This window comes from Oryx dammah, unplaced genomic scaffold, assembly GCF_014754425.2.
Source record: "Oryx dammah isolate SB20612 unplaced genomic scaffold, SCBI_Odam_1.1 HiC_scaffold_13, whole genome shotgun sequence".
Lineage (NCBI taxonomy): Eukaryota > Metazoa > Chordata > Mammalia > Artiodactyla > Bovidae > Oryx > Oryx dammah.
In genome coordinates, this window is record NW_024070197.1 from 40,555,744 (window position 1) to 40,573,196 (window position 17,453).

At 42.4% G+C, this 17,453-nt stretch overlaps 2 protein-coding genes across 4 annotated transcripts in view; one reads left to right on the forward strand and one right to left on the reverse strand.

Moving 5' to 3' along the window:
- OGFOD1 (2-oxoglutarate and iron dependent oxygenase domain containing 1) overlaps positions 1-8,328 on the forward strand; it is a 32,369-nt gene extending 24,041 nt beyond the window's left edge. For 2 of the 3 annotated variants that reach the window (XM_040254016.1, XM_040254018.1), the window contains 9 exons: positions 144-260; positions 850-941; positions 1,147-1,275; positions 1,523-1,636; positions 3,030-3,109; positions 3,707-4,011; positions 5,140-5,262; positions 5,688-5,746; positions 6,234-8,328. In XM_040254016.1, coding sequence (XP_040109950.1) covers positions 144-260; positions 850-941; positions 1,147-1,275; positions 1,523-1,636; positions 3,030-3,109; positions 3,707-4,011; positions 5,140-5,262; positions 5,688-5,746; positions 6,234-6,395 — 1,181 coding nt within the window. In that variant the 3' untranslated portion in view covers positions 6,396-8,328. Of the gene's footprint in view, positions 1-143; positions 261-849; positions 942-1,146; positions 1,276-1,522; positions 1,637-3,029; positions 3,110-3,706; positions 4,012-5,139; positions 5,263-5,551; positions 5,747-6,233 lie in introns of all 3 variants that reach the window. The other variant, XR_005723408.1, reaches the window with a different exon arrangement.
- Positions 8,329-13,213: 4,885 nt separating this feature from the next.
- BBS2 (Bardet-Biedl syndrome 2) overlaps positions 13,214-17,453 on the reverse strand; it is a 29,353-nt gene continuing 25,113 nt past the window's right edge. Inside the window, exons 15-17 of the mRNA XM_040254008.1 lie at positions 16,584-16,696; positions 14,916-15,064; positions 13,214-13,681 (exon numbers count right to left, since the gene is read on the reverse strand). Coding sequence (XP_040109942.1) covers positions 13,575-13,681; positions 14,916-15,064; positions 16,584-16,696 — 369 coding nt within the window. The 3' untranslated portion in view covers positions 13,214-13,574. The remainder of the gene's footprint in view (positions 13,682-14,915; positions 15,065-16,583; positions 16,697-17,453) is intronic.

Here is a 17,453-nt window from a genome sequence, read left to right on the forward strand (position 1 = left end):
TTATGAAAGAGGGGAAATCGTGCTGTAGAGCTGGAGGAGCTGCCATTACGGAGGACTAGCGGATGGGCTGATGATAAGCACAGAGGCAGGCGGCTGTTCATTGCCCATGCGGGGACATCATGGTGTGCGCTCGTCTGTTACAGATGCCCTGCTCTGTCATGATGATGAGCTGGAAGGGCGCCGGATCGCCTTCATTCTTTACCTGGTTCCTCCCTGGGATGCGAGCTTGGGGGGCACCCTGGACCTGTTCAGCGTTGACGGTAAGACAGAGGCGTGCACTTCAACACCAGCAGACACTTCCGAGCTCTTAGACGCAATGTCTGTTCTCGTCAGAGGAGATGGAAGCCATCTGTTACCCTAACAACCACAGGGGGATCGAATGCCTGACAGCCACCTCTCTGGGTTGTGCTTGAAATAATCGGTCCTCCAGAGATAAACTGGGGTTGATTTAAGATGAGCAACAGTCAGACCCTGGTTCTGAATGCTGGCCATGGGAGTGTAGAGCACATGTACAGCTGCCCTTGGTTATGAATCTCCAGGACCAGTCCATCTGCCAGGAGGTCAGGGTCCTTTTTTGTTTGTTTTTAATGACTGACACCAGAACTTGACTCCAGAAATCGTTCAGAACTTTTTCCAGCTTTCATCAGTAATGCATGGTGGAGTAAGAACAGACGTCGCCTAGCAGAACTGTGTTAAGAGAAACAGATGGAAGGGGGTGGCATTTGGGGATCTGAAGGGGACATCTAGCTACCCTTAGAAATTTGCGAATTGTCGAGGTGGAAACAAGGCAGCCTGGAAGCGGTTAATGATGATGAAGCTCGTTTATGGATGTGTTCTCTCCCGGCGCAGAACACTTTCAGCCGAAGCAGATTGTCAAGTCCCTTATCCCTTCGTGGAACACCCTGGTTTTCTTTGAAGTGTCTCCAGTATCCTTTCACCAGGTAAAGACTATAAGCCACAAATACATAGACTGTCAAGGAGCATGCTTTTCAGTCTCCCAGTGTCTAAATGTGGCAGCTTCGGGGTGGACTACCCGGCCAGGTGGTTTCCACACCTAGTATGAAGGGTCCTGAAATTAGTGAGCCGTGGCTAGTAATCTTCCCCCCTCGTCTTTATGTTGATGTGCTGCTGGTCTTGTCCTCTCAGGTGTCTGAGGTCTTGTCTGAAGAAAAGTCACGTTTGTCCATCAGCGGCTGGTTTCATGGTCCTTCACTGACCAGGCCTCCCACCTACTTTGAGCCTCTCATAGCTCGGAGCCCTCACATCCCGCAAGATGTAAGGATAAATTCTTGTTGCTGGGATTCTCATCTTAGAAGCTGTGGTGTATCATTTGCTTTTCTCTATTTATTTGGCTGCACTGGGTCTTCATTGCAGCATGTGGGATCTAGTACCCTGACCAGGAATTGAACCCAGGCCCCCTGAATTGGGAGTATGGAGTCTTATTTTACTGGTATGACATGGTGGCAGAACAAAAGCAGAGGGAATTATTAACTTAGCCTTCACATCTGCTGCTCCTTTCCAGCATGAAATTTTGTATGATTGGATCAACCCTACTTATCTTGACATGGAATACCAAGCTCAAATTCAAGAAGAATTTGAGGAAAGCTCTGAAATTCTCCTAAAAGAATTCCTTCAGGTAGGCCAACAAATCCTGTCTGATAATACCATGTCTGGCACATAGCCTTGCTTCTTGGGTGGTGAACAGGCATCACTTAGAGAGCTTTTAGTTTTTGTTTTGTTCCTGGTTAGAATTTTATATCATCCTTTTCAAATGGTGAAATGATACTAGCTAACATTGGTACCAGTTGCTTGTTAGTAGGCTGAGTCTCTTGGGTGTTTATTCCCCAGTTCTCTACACTCTTAATCACACACACACACTCTGTCTCACTCACACACTTGCATACTGTGGGGGAGTGGTATGTAGTTCCCACCCTATTCATTTTGATGACTGGTGCTATTACTTTTAAATAATAGAAAGATTACTAATTACCAAATTAGTAATACATATTTGAGAATGACAAGGTGGCAGCTTACAGTGGAAACAGACCTAGGTTAGAAGTCAGAAGACTATATTCACGTCTTGGCTCTGATTTTACTGACCTCAGCAAATATCTAAAGGTCTCAGCTTGTATTTCATCATCAGTTAAACTGGGATAGTACCTGCCTTGCCTATCCTAAAGAGCTGTCCTGAGGGCTGAATGAGATCATGCAGACAGGTGTGGTGCTTCCCAGGTAACCCTGGGTTGCGTGGAATCACAGTCCGAAGAGTTGTCCCTCCATTAAAAAAAGGTTGAGACACACTACATCCTGCCTCTTGGAATTACATAGCAGATAATAGCATATTAAGGAATTTGAGAAGTATTATAGTAAATGAACTTTTTAAATCCTGTTTAATTCAACTTACCTAAACCATGCTTTAGGATCCTCTTTCCTGTTTCACAACTGATAGGATTACTGTTTGTAGAGCACTCCTTGGGAAACTGCATTTAAACAAGTACTTACGAAAGTCTCTTATGGAGACTATTTAGATTAATTAGTTTCTTGTACTGTACTGAACTTTTTAAATTTAGAATGCTGATTAAATGAAGGGAATGAACAGAGGCCTAAAGAATCTGTATTATTACATAGACATTTTCATTATAACAGTGTATCAGTTATAAAGTATAGTATATTAATTTAATTAGTTATAACTATATTAATGCAGTTTTTCTCCTCACATGAATTAAAGAATCTGAATTAGGATCCTTGTTTCATAAATGCAGGAATCCTAGAGGTCTAGCAGTTTGACATAAGACATAACAGGTACATAAGGTAGTGGCCCAAATTGACACTCAGGTCTCTTGGCTAAATCATGCTGCTCTGGCTTCACCCTGTTAGGACTGGGGGATCTGATGTGAAAGGGATGAAGAAGGTCACCTGGCCCTGTTGGGAATGGGCCAGAATGATTCTGCAGAGCTGCTATAGCTGCAGCAACCAGTGTGGGATCTAGAAAGTTCTGCTAAATGCTGCTTCATTTTCTCATTCTCCAGCCTGAGAAATTTGCAGAGGTGTGTGAGGCTTTGGAGAGAGGACGTGTGGAATGGAGCAGCCGAGGTCCCCCTAACAAAAGGTAGAACTTGTTTAAGACATTTGCTTCTGCATTAGCATCTACCTGGTCTGTCTGTGAGGCTCACCTCCAATTATAGGACATTTGCCCTAATGTTTTGTTCTCAGGCACATCCAGTAGGAGACCCTAACAGAATCTGTTTTTTTTTTAAGTGTTATATGTCTTTTATACCTCAGATTTTTAAACATTTATTTGTTGGCTTTGCTGGGTCTTTGTTGCTGCACTCAAGTTTTCTCTCGTGGTGCCGAGCAGGGGCTGCTTTCTAGTTGTGGCATGATGGTGTCTCACTGCGGTGGTTTCTCTTGTTGTGGAGCACGCGCTCTAGAGCATACAGGCTTCAGTAGTTGCTCCACAGCATGTGGGATCTTCCCAGACCAGGGATCGAACCAGTGTCCCCTACACTGCAAGGTGGATTCTTAGACAGTGAACCACCGGGGAAGTCTAGAATCTCACTATGTAACAAATTAGGATTGAGTAAGCCATGCCAAGGTTCGGAAAGAGAGGTACAAAGCTAATGGTCAGCTCTCATCCCGTGAGTGATGTTCCATCCATGTAATGTGATGCACACCTTGATGAGCACCTTGCGTTGCTGCCCTACAGGTTTTACGAGAAGGCTGAGGAAAGCCAGCTTCCTGACATCCTGAGGGACTGCATGGCACTGTTCCGCTCCGAGGCGATGTTCCTGCTGCTCTCCAACTTCACAGGCCTGAAGCTTCACTTCCTGGCACCTTCAGAAGATGAGCCTGAGGACAAAAAGGAGCGAGATGGAGCCTCTGCTGCTGAGAACACTGAAGAAGGGACTAGTCACAGCTCTTCTGAGCCAGAGAACAGTCAGGGGGCCACCAGCGACAGCAGTCTACAGAGCAGTGGACCGACAGACCCAGAGGAAGATGAAGCAAAGAAAGGTGAGCTGCTGTTATGTTCTGTCCTTATTTTACCATTAGGTATTCACAATTCAGTGGTTTATTCATTCAACAGGTATTTCTTAAGCACTTACTATGTGCTAGGCCCTGCTTCTGGACTCGGGAGAAGCAGACAGACAAGGTCTCAGCTCTCCCTGAGCCCATATATTCTAGTAGGGGAGAGGCCAGAGATTAAATGATACACAAACAACAAGATGTCAAATAAGGATAGTTGCGGTGCAAGAAATCTGAGTAGGGTTACATGCAGAGGAATGACCAGGTTACCTCTTGGATGCAGGGCAGTCTGGATGAGCTGTCATCCTAAGCTCAGGTCTGAATGACAAGACAGATCTGTGGGAAGAGCATTCTGGGCAGGAAGTACAGCCAGCTAACAGTTTTATTAGGCTAACAGTAGTACAAATGGTAGGGAGAAATACCATTGGTTTTGCCTAAACTTACTCTAAAACACAAGAACATAAAGGAGCGGAAGCAGAAGGTGAGTGGTTTCTTTCTGCTGAGAACCAGTATCACCCTAAGAAAAACTTGCTTGAACTTGGACAAATAGGTAGAAGGAAATTATTAAAAGCAAAGGAAGTTTAATCATCTTTTAAACAGATGGAATGGACACATGACGTTAAACCAGTAAAATGTACACCACCAAGAGTGAACCCTAATGTAAACTGTGGACATCAGTTAATACTAGTCTCTCAATACTGGTCAGTTGTAACCATCCCACTAAGACAGGATGGTAACAATAGAGGAAACTGATAGGGAGGGGCAGGGTTTGTGTGTGACAGGGAGAGGGGAACTGTACTTTCTGGGAAATTTAATTTTTCTATAAACTGCTCTAAAAAATTCTACTTAAATAATTACGTTATTTTTAAAAATGGAGTTGGGGGGCAACTGAAGTATATACTCCATCTGAAATTCATGGTGAAGAGAAATAAAGTCAACTTTTTTTCATTATAAGGCTGATGTATTATATATAGTATTATAATAGAGCCACAGGTCAGCTGAAGGATTATAGACATGGTTTCTCTTTAGTGCTCTACTGCTCCTAATTATCACTTTTGCAATCTAGCAGTGGTATCAAGGTAATTTTTTTCTGACCTCCTGTTCTGTTTTTCTTAGAATCAAGTGTTCCCACATGCCAGGGGGAACTGAGGCATTGGAAGACTGGTCACTACACTTTAATCCATGACAACAGCAAGACTGAATTTGCCCTGGACTTACTGCTCTATTGTGGCTGTGAAGGTAGGAGGGAAAGTTGCTCCCGAGAGACCCTCTCTAACTGAACCAATTCAGAAGTTATCTGCCTTGGTTATGATCTCAGATCACAGGAGCTCTATGTTGGGTCTTAAGGGTCATGAATTTCAGTCTTCCAGCTCAGAGTACTGTTTGTACTTGTGACTGAGGTATAGGAGATGGACCAAATAATAATTCCTAAGGAACCCCCCAGAGCTTTTATGTAAGTGTCCTTCCAGGTATATTTTATATTTTAGTTTTCGGTTTTTACTCAGTGTTGGTTGAATGAAAAATTCAGGCTCCTAAGTCACAGTTGGGTACGACTCGACTCCCAGATCCCCCAGTGTTAAGCAGCATGGACCCAATGGTTCAAACAGATGATGTAACTCTTGCGGTGAGAGCTTTCTGAATGCTGTTTGTTTGCCCTTTGTAAGGCTGGGAGCCAGAGTATGGTGGCTTTACCTCCTACATTGCCAAAGGAGAAGATGAAGAGGTAAGTTGCTTCTGATAGCAAACTATCCTTTTTAGTTCTTAAAAATGTTTTCATTCTTCAGAGACCCAGCTTTTATGACTTTCTGCCAGTGTCTTTAGCTGATAAATCCATGTTGTTCTGTCTGGCAGTGGTTCTAATTTCTAGTAGAAAGTACTCAGCATGCAGTAAAGATGCTAAAGGATAATCCCTAGGCATTCTACTCCCCCCCCCTGCTGAGAAATTCCAAGTAAATGAAGAGTCAGGTGGTACATTTTCATGAATCTTTGAAGGTAGGAAAACTTAGGTGCATTAGGTAAAACCTTTCTGGGTATGTACTGGAATGGGGCTTGCTGGAATATGTCTTAACAGCCAGAGCAATAGTTCTAATAAAGGATCTTTTAAAAGATCCCTATTCACCAGTTTGAGTATTTGATATGGAAACATCTGTTTAAGAAAAGAGGTGAGAATCATCTGTGTTCTGATATATCATTGTATTTACCTGTTTCAGCTGCTAACAGTGAATCCAGAAAACAACTCTTTGGCACTGGTCTACAGAGATAGGGAAACTCTGAAATTTGTCAAGCACATTAACCACCGAAGCCTAGAACAAAAGAAAAGTTTTCCAAACAGAACAGGCTTCTGGGACTTTTCATTTGTCTATTACGAATGACAAAGCAGAGCAAAGCTGGAAAAAGACCTTTCCTGAGTACTGGCACAGCTGGAAGAGTTAAGACGTCGCGTGGAAGAGAGCCATGCTGTGTGACAGCGGTTTTAAAAACTGTGTGTGACTGTCCTTTAGTAGGGCTCATAATGATTGTCATCAGTTTAGACCTTGAGCTTGGAGCTAGGTACTTACCTCTTGATTTTTCTTTTTTTAAAGGGTTTTGTGTTTAACATTCAGTTCTTTTCCATATTGGCTTCTTCAGTGATTAAAAAATGTGTGAGGTAAAATATACATGACATAAAAGTATCATTTTAACCATTTTGAAGTGTATAGTTCAGTGGCATTAAGTACGTTCACGTGGTCATGCAGCCTTCACCACCATCCATCTGCTGAACTTTCCCATCTTCCCCAGCTGCACCTCTGTCCTGATTAAATAGTAATCCTTGCTTTCCCCTCCCCTAGCCTGTGGAAGCCACCATCCTACTTTGTCTCTAGGTATCTACTAACTCGTGTTCCTCATAAGACAAATAATATTTGTCTTTTTGTGACTGGCTTAATTTCACTTAGTGTAAAATCTTCAAACAAGCTTTACCCATGTTTCCAGTGGTTGATTTTTAAAAAGTATGTGTGTGTATATATATATAGTCATAAATTTATGACTAGTTTCTGTCCTTCCCAATGTCATTGGTTTAGAGGATTATAGAACCTCACACCCCCTTTGATTCTAGGCCCCTGTAGCTTCCTCCCACTGCCTATGGCTTTGTTTCACTGTGACTCTGGACTGTATAGACTTAAGACAATGTTTAGTATATTCCCTTGGAAAATAGCCTGGTCTGAAACCACGTGGCCCCGAGAGATTCACGGTCAGTGAAGAGGATGGCTGCTTGTGCCCTGTGCAGTGGTGTCCAGGTGCCCATGACTGCTCCATGCTGGAGTCGTGCCTCCAGCGTAACCAAATGATTCTAATCTCATATGTGACTTTCAGTTCCCAAGTACTCTAGGGTCATCTGTCAAACTAGCCTTTCTTTAAGAGACCGGGTGTTAAAGGCCATATCGCACTGCCAAGCGGCTGTCCTCTTTGTTGTATTCTTTCTCCCCTGAACTGAAGGGGGTTGTGTGACGCCTGCCACCTGCATGCATGGGTGTGCATGGATGGGTGCTCAGTGTCGCTGCATCAGTAATCCAAGATGCTGTTTTCATTCCATTCCAGTGCTACCTGCTTGTTAACTTTTCCTTTTTTACATTTATTATGAGCTACTGCAGTAGCTTTTATTTTGGATTTTACAAATTAATAGAAAAAGCATTGAGCTTTGTCCTTTTTATCTCCTAAAACTTTGAGTACTAAAATTTGCATTTAAGTGAACACAGTTTCACTTTCTTTAGGCTGATGGTTTCAAAATTTTGATCTTGCACCTCAATCGGTAAAAAAAAAAGTTTTAGCATGTATGTTTATTATATGGGGTATTTATAAATTTTACACACTTCCTATACTAATATACAGTATTGGTTGTTATAAAACAGTAATTTTTAAAAGATGAACTAAAATAATACCTAGAACTGGTTCTTATATATTGTCTTTCCCACTGACATGGTGGGAACCGTTCTTCATGCATACTGGTTTCGGGACCACAATATTTTAACCATAGCATAGTGACACTCAGGTGGGATTACAACTACTACTTTGTTGGTTTAAATTTCCAAGCTTGCCTTTTAAGTTCCTGCAGACTGAAGGACATCCTATAATATTACCTTTGTTAACATAAAAATATGTTTATGTTAGTGGCATAAACCCAGGAATAGGGCTGAGCAGGTGTGTGCCAAGTATGGAAAACAGTTTGAGACTCATTGTTCTAGGTAACATCTAAGAGCTCTGGAGCACTGAGTCTAAGTCTTAGCATCCTACACAAGCATTAAAATGTACTTACTACATTCTCCTTAATCTCAGTGTGTTGATGGCCTATCAACACATTTTCCATACACTACGGTATTCTGGTGTCCAAGGGGAGAGAATCCCTGAGAACCAGACTGTGATGTTTCTGTCAGTTACATCACCTACGGTACCTCTTAGGCTGCGAAAGATCGTGTAACTTGCAGGTCAGTTCTCTGCACTGAAGGTACCCAGTAAGTTGTTTTTCCTTAGTATTTCATTCTTCGTCTTAGTTTTTTTAGGGCCTGGAGCCACTGTGGACAACTGTTAAGCAGCAAAAGAGGAATTACAACATGGGCATCTTTTTTATACTTCCTTCTTGCAGGTACAAGCTATGATGCTCACCTGTAAAAATGTCATCTCTTAATTCTTATAATTCCTTTCAATAAAGGAAGATATTTTCCCCCCAAAGAGAATAGCTCTTTTTATCAGATTATCTCTGTAACACATGTTCATTGTGGAGAACACAACATATAAAAACATAAAGGTCACCTGGAATCCCACCAGCCTGTGACAGCCACTGTGTGCTGTGTAATGTATCAGTTTGGCTAAACTGAACTACATTTCCCAGGATTCCAAAACCTCTTTCCAGTTAGAAAGTCTGTCACTAAATCATGTCTGACCCTTCGCAATCCCATGGACTGTAGCCCACCAGGCTCCTCTGTCCATGGGATTTTCCAGGCGAGAATACTGGAGTGGGTTTCCAGTTAGACTGAGCCACAAGTTCTTGTGCAAGACGGAGGGCCAGAATAAAGCAGTGGTCATTCTGTACCTCACACACATTGTACTGAATAACTTCCCTGGTGGCTCACTTTCTCCATGTGAATCCACGTCTGCGCCTGCGACTGCTCCACTTTGCACTGGCTCTTCTTTCACCTTCTCTGATGCAGGGTCTCCCCTACACCATCGAGGTCAGGCAAGAACGGACACAGATTTTCATGTGTCCTGGTGGACTCCAACTTGTTCTTCCCAACTCTGCATCCTTTGCGACTGCCTGTCCTGTGCACTTCAGCTTCCAGCATCAGACTAGAAACCTTAGAGAACTTTGCCACTCCCTACAGCTGTGTAAGGTCAAGTCCCCTTGACAGATTTCCTTTATCATGTCAACCATTATGTAAATTAAGAACATTTTCATAAAGTTATTTTGACAGCATATTAGTATTTCTGTTGAGAAGGAAAATTAAGTATTTAAGGAAGAATCCTATAAATAATCTAATTTCAGTCCCTCATTTAAAGATGTAGAAAAATGAAATGCAGACAAGAAAGAGGCTGTTAACACTTTGAACTTGGATTTTCTACAGCTTGTAGCTTCCCTCCCAAACTCCTCTGAATGTGGTATTTCTTTCCCAAAGAGTACTGAAAAATAACAATGCTTGGGCTGCCTCTGCCAGACCAGCATTTCCTCAACAAATAAGTTTTGGCTGCAATATCTCTTCACTGTCATTATATACTTACCACTATTACAACTGAGAAAATACAAACCCTGTTAAAAGGGTTCTTGGTAGAGTGAGTGACACCAGAGGCAGGCCCTTCAGCCTGTGTGAACTGGACATTTCTACAAAAACAGATTCCTTCTCTGATATAAAATCAGTCCACACAGAATAGTTTTGAAAACTACTTGGAACTTGCCCATGTGGCTTCATTTCAGGAATAGCAGATTTCTGTACCACACAGATGAAAAGATGACTCATGAGCTAGAGCATATAGTGTGGAAAGGGGGCCAGATGGGGAAGAGGCAAAAATGCAAAACACCATGGTGTCTTACTGTACATTACTGTCAGAGTGGGACTGGAGTTGACTTAATTTTGTGATCACAGGACTCTGCACTGGCAGATTTATAACTGCTAATTATAAGATGTGAAATGTTAATAATGCTGAAAATCATTCTAATACAGTACTTCTGCTGCTGCTGCTGCTGCTAAGTCGCTTCAGTCGTGTCCGACTCTGCGACCCCATAGACGGCAGCCCAAGAATGTCGAGATCCTAGTTCCTTCACTTCTGGAGCTACTGACAGGCTTACCAAGAACAGACACTTCACGGAGAATAGCAGGTGCTTTTCTCTGCTCAAGGGATTGGTGCAGCACCATAGGAGGACAGAGCTGATTAAGATGCAGCCCTGCTCTCAATAGAGGATTTATATAAACATAGAATATGATAAGAGTTAAAGAACAGACATGGGAGAGGAAAGGTCTCCTGAGAGAGCATTTGAACTGAGCCTTGAGGTGCCAGAGGGCTTCTCTGGTGGCTCAGACAGTAAAGAATCTGCCTGCAATGCAGGAGACCCAGGTTGGGAGAGGAAAGGTCTCCTGAGAGAGCATTTGAACTGAGCCTTGAGGTACCAGAGGGCTTCTCTGGTGGCTCAGACAGTAAAGAATCCGCCTGCAATGCAGGAGACCCAGGTTTGCTCCCTGGGTTGGGAAGATCCCCTGGAGAAGGACACGGCAAGAAGCATCCTCCCAGATACCAGAATCCTCAAGCTTCTAAATGAAAGCAGAGCGTTCACTTAAAGCTACAAAACTCAGCAACGAAACAGAACTTAAGCTGTGGCTTCTAGAAGGCACTCAGATCCTCTCACCACAGAAAAATACAGCAACAAAATAGAGAACTAACTGATAACCAAACACTTTTCTTTTCCCTAAGCTGAACGTGAATGACGTCTAAGAGGATAAAAAGTTTCATCCTTTTTATCATTATCCTGGATTAATGTTTTATGAACAATTGTCATCACATCTAGCGTTTACTCACTGGGGAACAGTTTGAAATAGCAGAAGGGGCCATGACTACTTGGTTTCAGACTCCACACTGCAACTTACCAGCACTGGGACCCTGTGGAAAACATTCTGCCTCTCTGAGCTCAGAGACAATAACAAGAGGATTAGATTATTGCGAAAGTAACCTATTTATAATCTACAGATCAGGACTATGAAAGATACCCTGCTGCAGAGTGACTCCTTCAAGCCTTGTCCATGAACATTTTTAGGTCGTAAGGAGTTTGGGGGCTGAAGAACAACAGAATGACCTTTAATGAGATGATTCCTTAAGGGTCCCTAGAAATAAACAATGCCATACAATTTAAAACCAGCACCAGGCTTCCCTGGTGGTCCAGTGGATAAGAATCTGGCTGCCAGTGCAGAGGACACGGGTTCAATCCCCAGTCTGGAAAGATTTCACATTCCACTAAGCCCAGGTGCCACAGCTACTTAAGCATGTGCTCCTGGAGTCCGGGCTCCACAACAAGAGAAGCCCAAGCACCAAACCAGAGAGTAGCTGCCGCTTGCTGAAACAAGAAAGCCCATGTGTAGCAACGAGGACCCAGCGCAGCCAACATATATAAATAGAATTTCAAAAAATAAAGAGCAAATGCTTTCAGAAAAACCAGCACCAACTAGAGATCATCATCTTAAAAGGTGTAAGTCAGACTATGGCTAACCAGAAAAAGACCCCACAGTGGGACTTGAGCTTTGCCAGTAGCTCTGTGACTCTAGTAAGTACTTAGTCCCTGTACTTCAGTCTCCTCATCTTTGAAGCAAATAAAAGATACTTAACTACTCTGGAGATTATGGAAAATAATATACAAGGATGTCTTTTGAGCTTATAGATTTCAAAGTGCAAAACAAAAGGTATTACAGGGGCTTAGTCTCTTAAAAATTAGAACTCTAAAAGCTCAAATTTCAGAAGTGGAAGAGGTGATCCTCCATGGCCACATGGAGGACACTAGTAAAGTTAATTTGCCACAGAGGAAAGGCCTAGCCTCTGTATGTTCTCTATGGGGTTGCATATTGGTCAATATTCTGATGCAGAGCACAGGTTAGACAACTTGCTAGACAATTTTAATAAAAGGATTACAGCATGCCAGGTGATTTACAGAATTACTAAGGTGGTTAAACAAAAAACCTGTAGGATGCAATTCCAGAATCTCTTCTCAATTCTAGAATCTCCTCTACACTGCAGAGGAGCTGCTCCTACCAGATCAGGAAGGTAGGTGCTTGTGAAACCAGGAGGCACCCTGTATTACCTACATGAATACAGGACTGCCTGACTCTGAGCCGCTAAATCAGCTACTGCTACTGGATCTGAATAGCTTAACTGTGCTCCAGTCAAGAAACCTTGTGCCAAACCAGGAAGCTGCCACTCTAGCTTCAGAGGCCCACATCATGCCAGCTCTTCTACCATCCAGAATTTATTTCTGCTAAATGGGCAAACCTCAGAGACAGAGAACCTCTGCTGTAACCCACACTGGTCAAACACATGCCCCAGCATCCCATTTTTCTCATTTCAAATTTCAAGTGTCACGTGACTGCATCTGAAACAGAAGCTGAATCAAACCTCGATCACCAGCTGAAAACTAACTGGAGAAATCTGTTTTAGCTTCCTGCTCTTCATAGGAAAAGGAAGTCATCATACTCGAAGAAAACTGGAATAGATAATTCTTAGCCAAACCTCTGTGACTGCTTTAAGAATTCGCTCACTTCTCCACATTCAGCTCTGAAAATTCCAAACTTTTTTGTTTTGTTATACAGAGAATTTGATCCATCTTTGGACCCAAGTCTACAACATTCCTACTGTAATTTAAAGTTCTTAATAGATCCATATTTGGGACCTCCCTGGTGGTCCAGTCGTTAAGAATCTGCCAGGGGACATGGGTTTGATCCCTGGTTGGGGGATTAAGGATCCCACTTGCCATGAGGCAACTAAGCCTGTGCCCAGGCACAACAGCTAGAGAGTCCATGTGCCACAATTAAGACCCTATGCAGCCAAGTAAATAACTGAAAAATAAATATACTCAATAAGTTGATGGGAGGTGTACAAAATGAATATCCAATTTTTGTTTTTCTCCACACAGTACAAATGGTTTTATGCAGTCCTGATGTGATTCTTAAACAGTCAACACAAAGTGCAACACCTTTATGTTTTAATGGAAAAGAAGATAATTTTTAATTACAATTTTAAGAAAAGATGTATCTATACACTGACTTTACATACATACAGAAAAACTGGACTTTGAAGCCCTAATGTTTCAAAAGTGTTCATTTTCCTCCATACAAACCAGTATTACTCAGCAACAGTACAAATGATTTTTAAAAAATAGAAAGTGAATACACTTCTAAGAGGCAATGCTTTGTCTTTTCATTGGTACAACTCACCAAGGTTGTTTTTGCTCTCAGCACCCTGGGTTCACCAGGATGTGATCTAAAGCAAACCAGCCTCGAGGTTTAAGGAAACCTCTTCTAGGAACCTGGTTCCCTGTCTCTCCCCTCCTATGAAGACGCTGTCCCCACCCGCATGATTCGGAACAGCGTGTTGATGTTGTTGCTTCGGATCGCGTCCCGACAAGCAGTGATCACCTGGTTCTTTGGTTTTCCAACTGTCAGAGAAGAAACACCATATCCACATGAGCCGAAGGATGATTAAAGCAAAATTATCAACCAGAAGCCATCTTTAAAAACAACATAGAACTAGGGTAGAGAAGTTAGAGATAATAAAAATTTTTAATTTTTAAAAAAATTGTTTATTTTTGGCTACACTGGGCCTTTGTTCCTGCACTCTGGCTTTTCGAGTTGTGAGGAGTGGGGCTGCTCTCCAGTTGCAGTGCATGGGTTTCTCACTGCAGTGGCTTCTGATGCTGCAGAGCACAGGCTCTAGGGTGCTTGGGCTCAGTAGTTGTGGTACACGGGCTTAACTGTTCCACGGCCGGTGGAATCTTCCCTGACCAGGGATGGAACCCATGTACCCCACACCGGCAGGCGGATGCTCAACCACTGGACCAGGAAGTCCTAGATAGTACAAATTTATCTTATCTTTCCATTCCCTAAAAAAGATATTCTCATGCAGAACTTCAATCACAAACCGAGCTTAGAGACCATTTTATACCTAGAAACCTAAGAGTCAGTTTTACAGAAAAGAATCAAACCTTATATCCACTTAGCAAAGATTATTTCTAAAAGGAAGTCAAAGCATTGACCCAAAACAGCAGATTCCAATAGGAGTACTTAAGGCTTTCCTCTTGGGAATATGTCACTCAGTTTTTCTTCTGAGGATGCAGCAAGTTCAGGAAGATCCCACATGCCTTGGGACAACTAAGCCCGTGTACCCCAACTACTGACCCTGTGCTCTAGAGCCCATGTGCTGCAACTCCCTGCGCCTAGGACCAGTGCTGGTTTCTGCTAGCCACAGCTGAAGAAGGCCCAAACACAGCAACGAAGACCCTGCTGCTGCTGCTAAGTCACTTCAGTCATGTCCGACTCTGTGCGACCCCATAGACAGCAGCCCACCAGGCTCCCCCATCCCTGGGATTCTCCAGGCAAGAACACTGGAGTGGGTTGCCATTTCCTTCTCCAATAATGAAGACCCTATATAGCCAAAAATAAACAAATCTTAAAAAAAAAAAAAAAAAGGAACTGAAAGTTTTTATCGTATGAAGTTGGCAAACTAAAGCCAAACAGTACGCTGGCTAAACTCAAGTGAATGGTACCAACTCAAATGTGAAAGGTATCTTTATAGACACAAGCCCTGATAGGAATTCTTGAAGCTACCACCATCTTTAAGGGTTCTTGCCCAGAAATTAAAGAAGAACTGCAGTGCTACAAAAAGAGACTTACCACGCAGACGACCTGCTCTTTGAATGGCCTGATTTACTGCTTTGAGGCTTCCCAACAGTTCTGTGTGATTGTTACAGCGAATTTTATATCCATTGAGCAAGTCTTTATTAAGGTCATAGAGTTCCATATAGCGATTCTTCATTGTTTTCCTGTGTACATCAATAGAAGGTTAACATCACTGGACCTCAGTATGGCAGGCTTAAATGAAAAGATTTGCAAACTTCTTAGACACACTTAATAAAGGATCAAACCAGATTTTTAGCTGTACTGTCATTAAAACAGGGTAAAAACAGGGTAACTGCTAAAGTCTGCTTTGAAAACACTGAGAATATTCTATGAACTATTCTGTTTCTTCCAAATGAAGACAAGTGGCCTTCCTTGGTTATTAGTCCATGGTTTGTTTGAGTTTAGGAACCAAGAATTATCATGCCCATGATATAAGGGGTGAGGAAAAGTCAGCAAGGTGACAGGCTATATTCCAAGCTTCAGACTAATACTGACAGTTTCTTATCAAGCTAAATATACACTTACTATACAACCCAGCAATCACATTATGACACATTTTACCCGAAAGAATGGAAACATGTCTGCAAAAAACCTGTATGCAAATATTTATAGCAGCTTTATTCTCAATCACCAAAGTCTGGAAACAACCCAAATCTCAATTAATCGGTGGGTATTGACGAAGTATGGGTATCAATACAATAGAATATTCAGCAATAAAATGGAATGAACTACTGGTAACTTACAACGTGAATGAACCTCAACGGCATTATGGAACCTGAAAGAAGCCAGACTCAAAAGGTTGATGCCACGTATATGGATTCCATTTATATTGTCTGATTCCATTTATGTGACAGTTTGGGAAAGATAAAACTATAGTAAAAGAAACTGAGAAGTACTTGATTTCAGTAGTAGCAACACAATTGTATAAATTTCCCCAAATTTATTGAAGTGACACGACTCTTCGTGACCCCATGGACTGTAGACTATCAGGCTCCTCCGTCCATGGGATTTTCCAGGCAAGAGTGCTGGAGTGGATTGCCATTTCCTTCTCCAGGGGATCTTCCCGACCCAGGAATCAAACCCGGGTCTCCCGCATTGCAGGCAGACGCTTTACCATCTGAGCCACCAGGGAAGCCCAAACCTAAAAGGGTAAATTTTCTACATGTATATTATAAATTACATATCAACCAACTTGGCTTTAAAAAATAAAAACAGTGTACATCTGACAGTTTCTAAACGAAATATAAATCAAGAAAAAAGGAATTTTAGGGGTTGGTCACTTCCCTCTAGGTTTTTTTTGTCGCTCAGTCATGTCCGACTCTTTGTGACCCCGTAACTGCAGCCTGCCAGGTTCCTCTAGCAGGAAGACAGCCAGGAATTATCCAGGCAAGAATATTGGAGTGGGTAGCCGTTCCCTTCTCCAGGGGATCTTGCCGACCCAGGAGTTGAATGTGGGTCTCCTGCACTGCAGGCAAATTCTTTACCGTCTGAGCCACCAGGGAAGCCTAACTGCCACCAGGGAAGCACAGTCAAATGCCTAAGGCCAACAACATCTCTTTGCCTTAAAAAAAAAAAAAAAAGCCGGAGAGAGAAAAAAATGGGGAGCCCTAGAGATAAAGGTGGCAAGAAAAAGCACCTGTCCTGGCCATGGTACATACTCACATGTCCCTCATCAGACGGGCATCTTCAGCTCGGACCAGCAAACTACGGATCAGATTAGAGTTATCAGCCATGTCAGCACTGAGCTTCTGATGCGCTGAGTGGTATTCATCCACCTGGAAACCATGAACACCCAGGAATTTAAAAGGCCTCACCAACTTCCTGAAAACTAAATAAATTGAGAAGGAACTGTCTTCTCTATACCGAGGCCCTGTTTTTTCTGCTATTCACTTGTTCTATCTTAACTATCCTCTGTTGTTTCACCTCCTCTTCAGTGAAATACTTAAAATGACATTCTGTGTCAAGCTCTTCCACATCTTAGCATTGTGAGCCCAAGCCACACAAATACTAACATTTTAGAGGTTTGGGGTAGGGATGTTGTAAGTGGGGACCCATCACAAGCCTTACTTTTGATTTTGGGTTCTTTGTTGTTGTTTAGTCGATAAGTCACATCTGACTCTTTGCGACCCCATGGACTGTAGCCCGCCAGGCTCTTCTGTCCAAGAGGTTTTTCAGGCAAAAATACTGGAGTGGGTTGCCATTTCCTTCTCCAGGGGATCTCCCTGACCCAGGAATCAAATTCATGTCTCCTATATTGTCAGGCAGATTCTTTACCACTGAGCCACGTGGGAAAGCACTAAGACAGAACGTAAAGTATATACACCAGAGAAGATGAAAGGCTAGCAAAGGAAAATGTTAATATATATATTTTTCAAGTATCCTTCCAAATCAAGCACAGAAAGCAAGTGCTTAAGCTAACCACTCACTTTTATAAAAGAAATCCTTTAACTCATGAATTCTCTAATACTAGCTCAATTTTTAGTTTAAGAATTTTCCAAAGTTCTTTAAGACATTACTATTTTGTAATATATG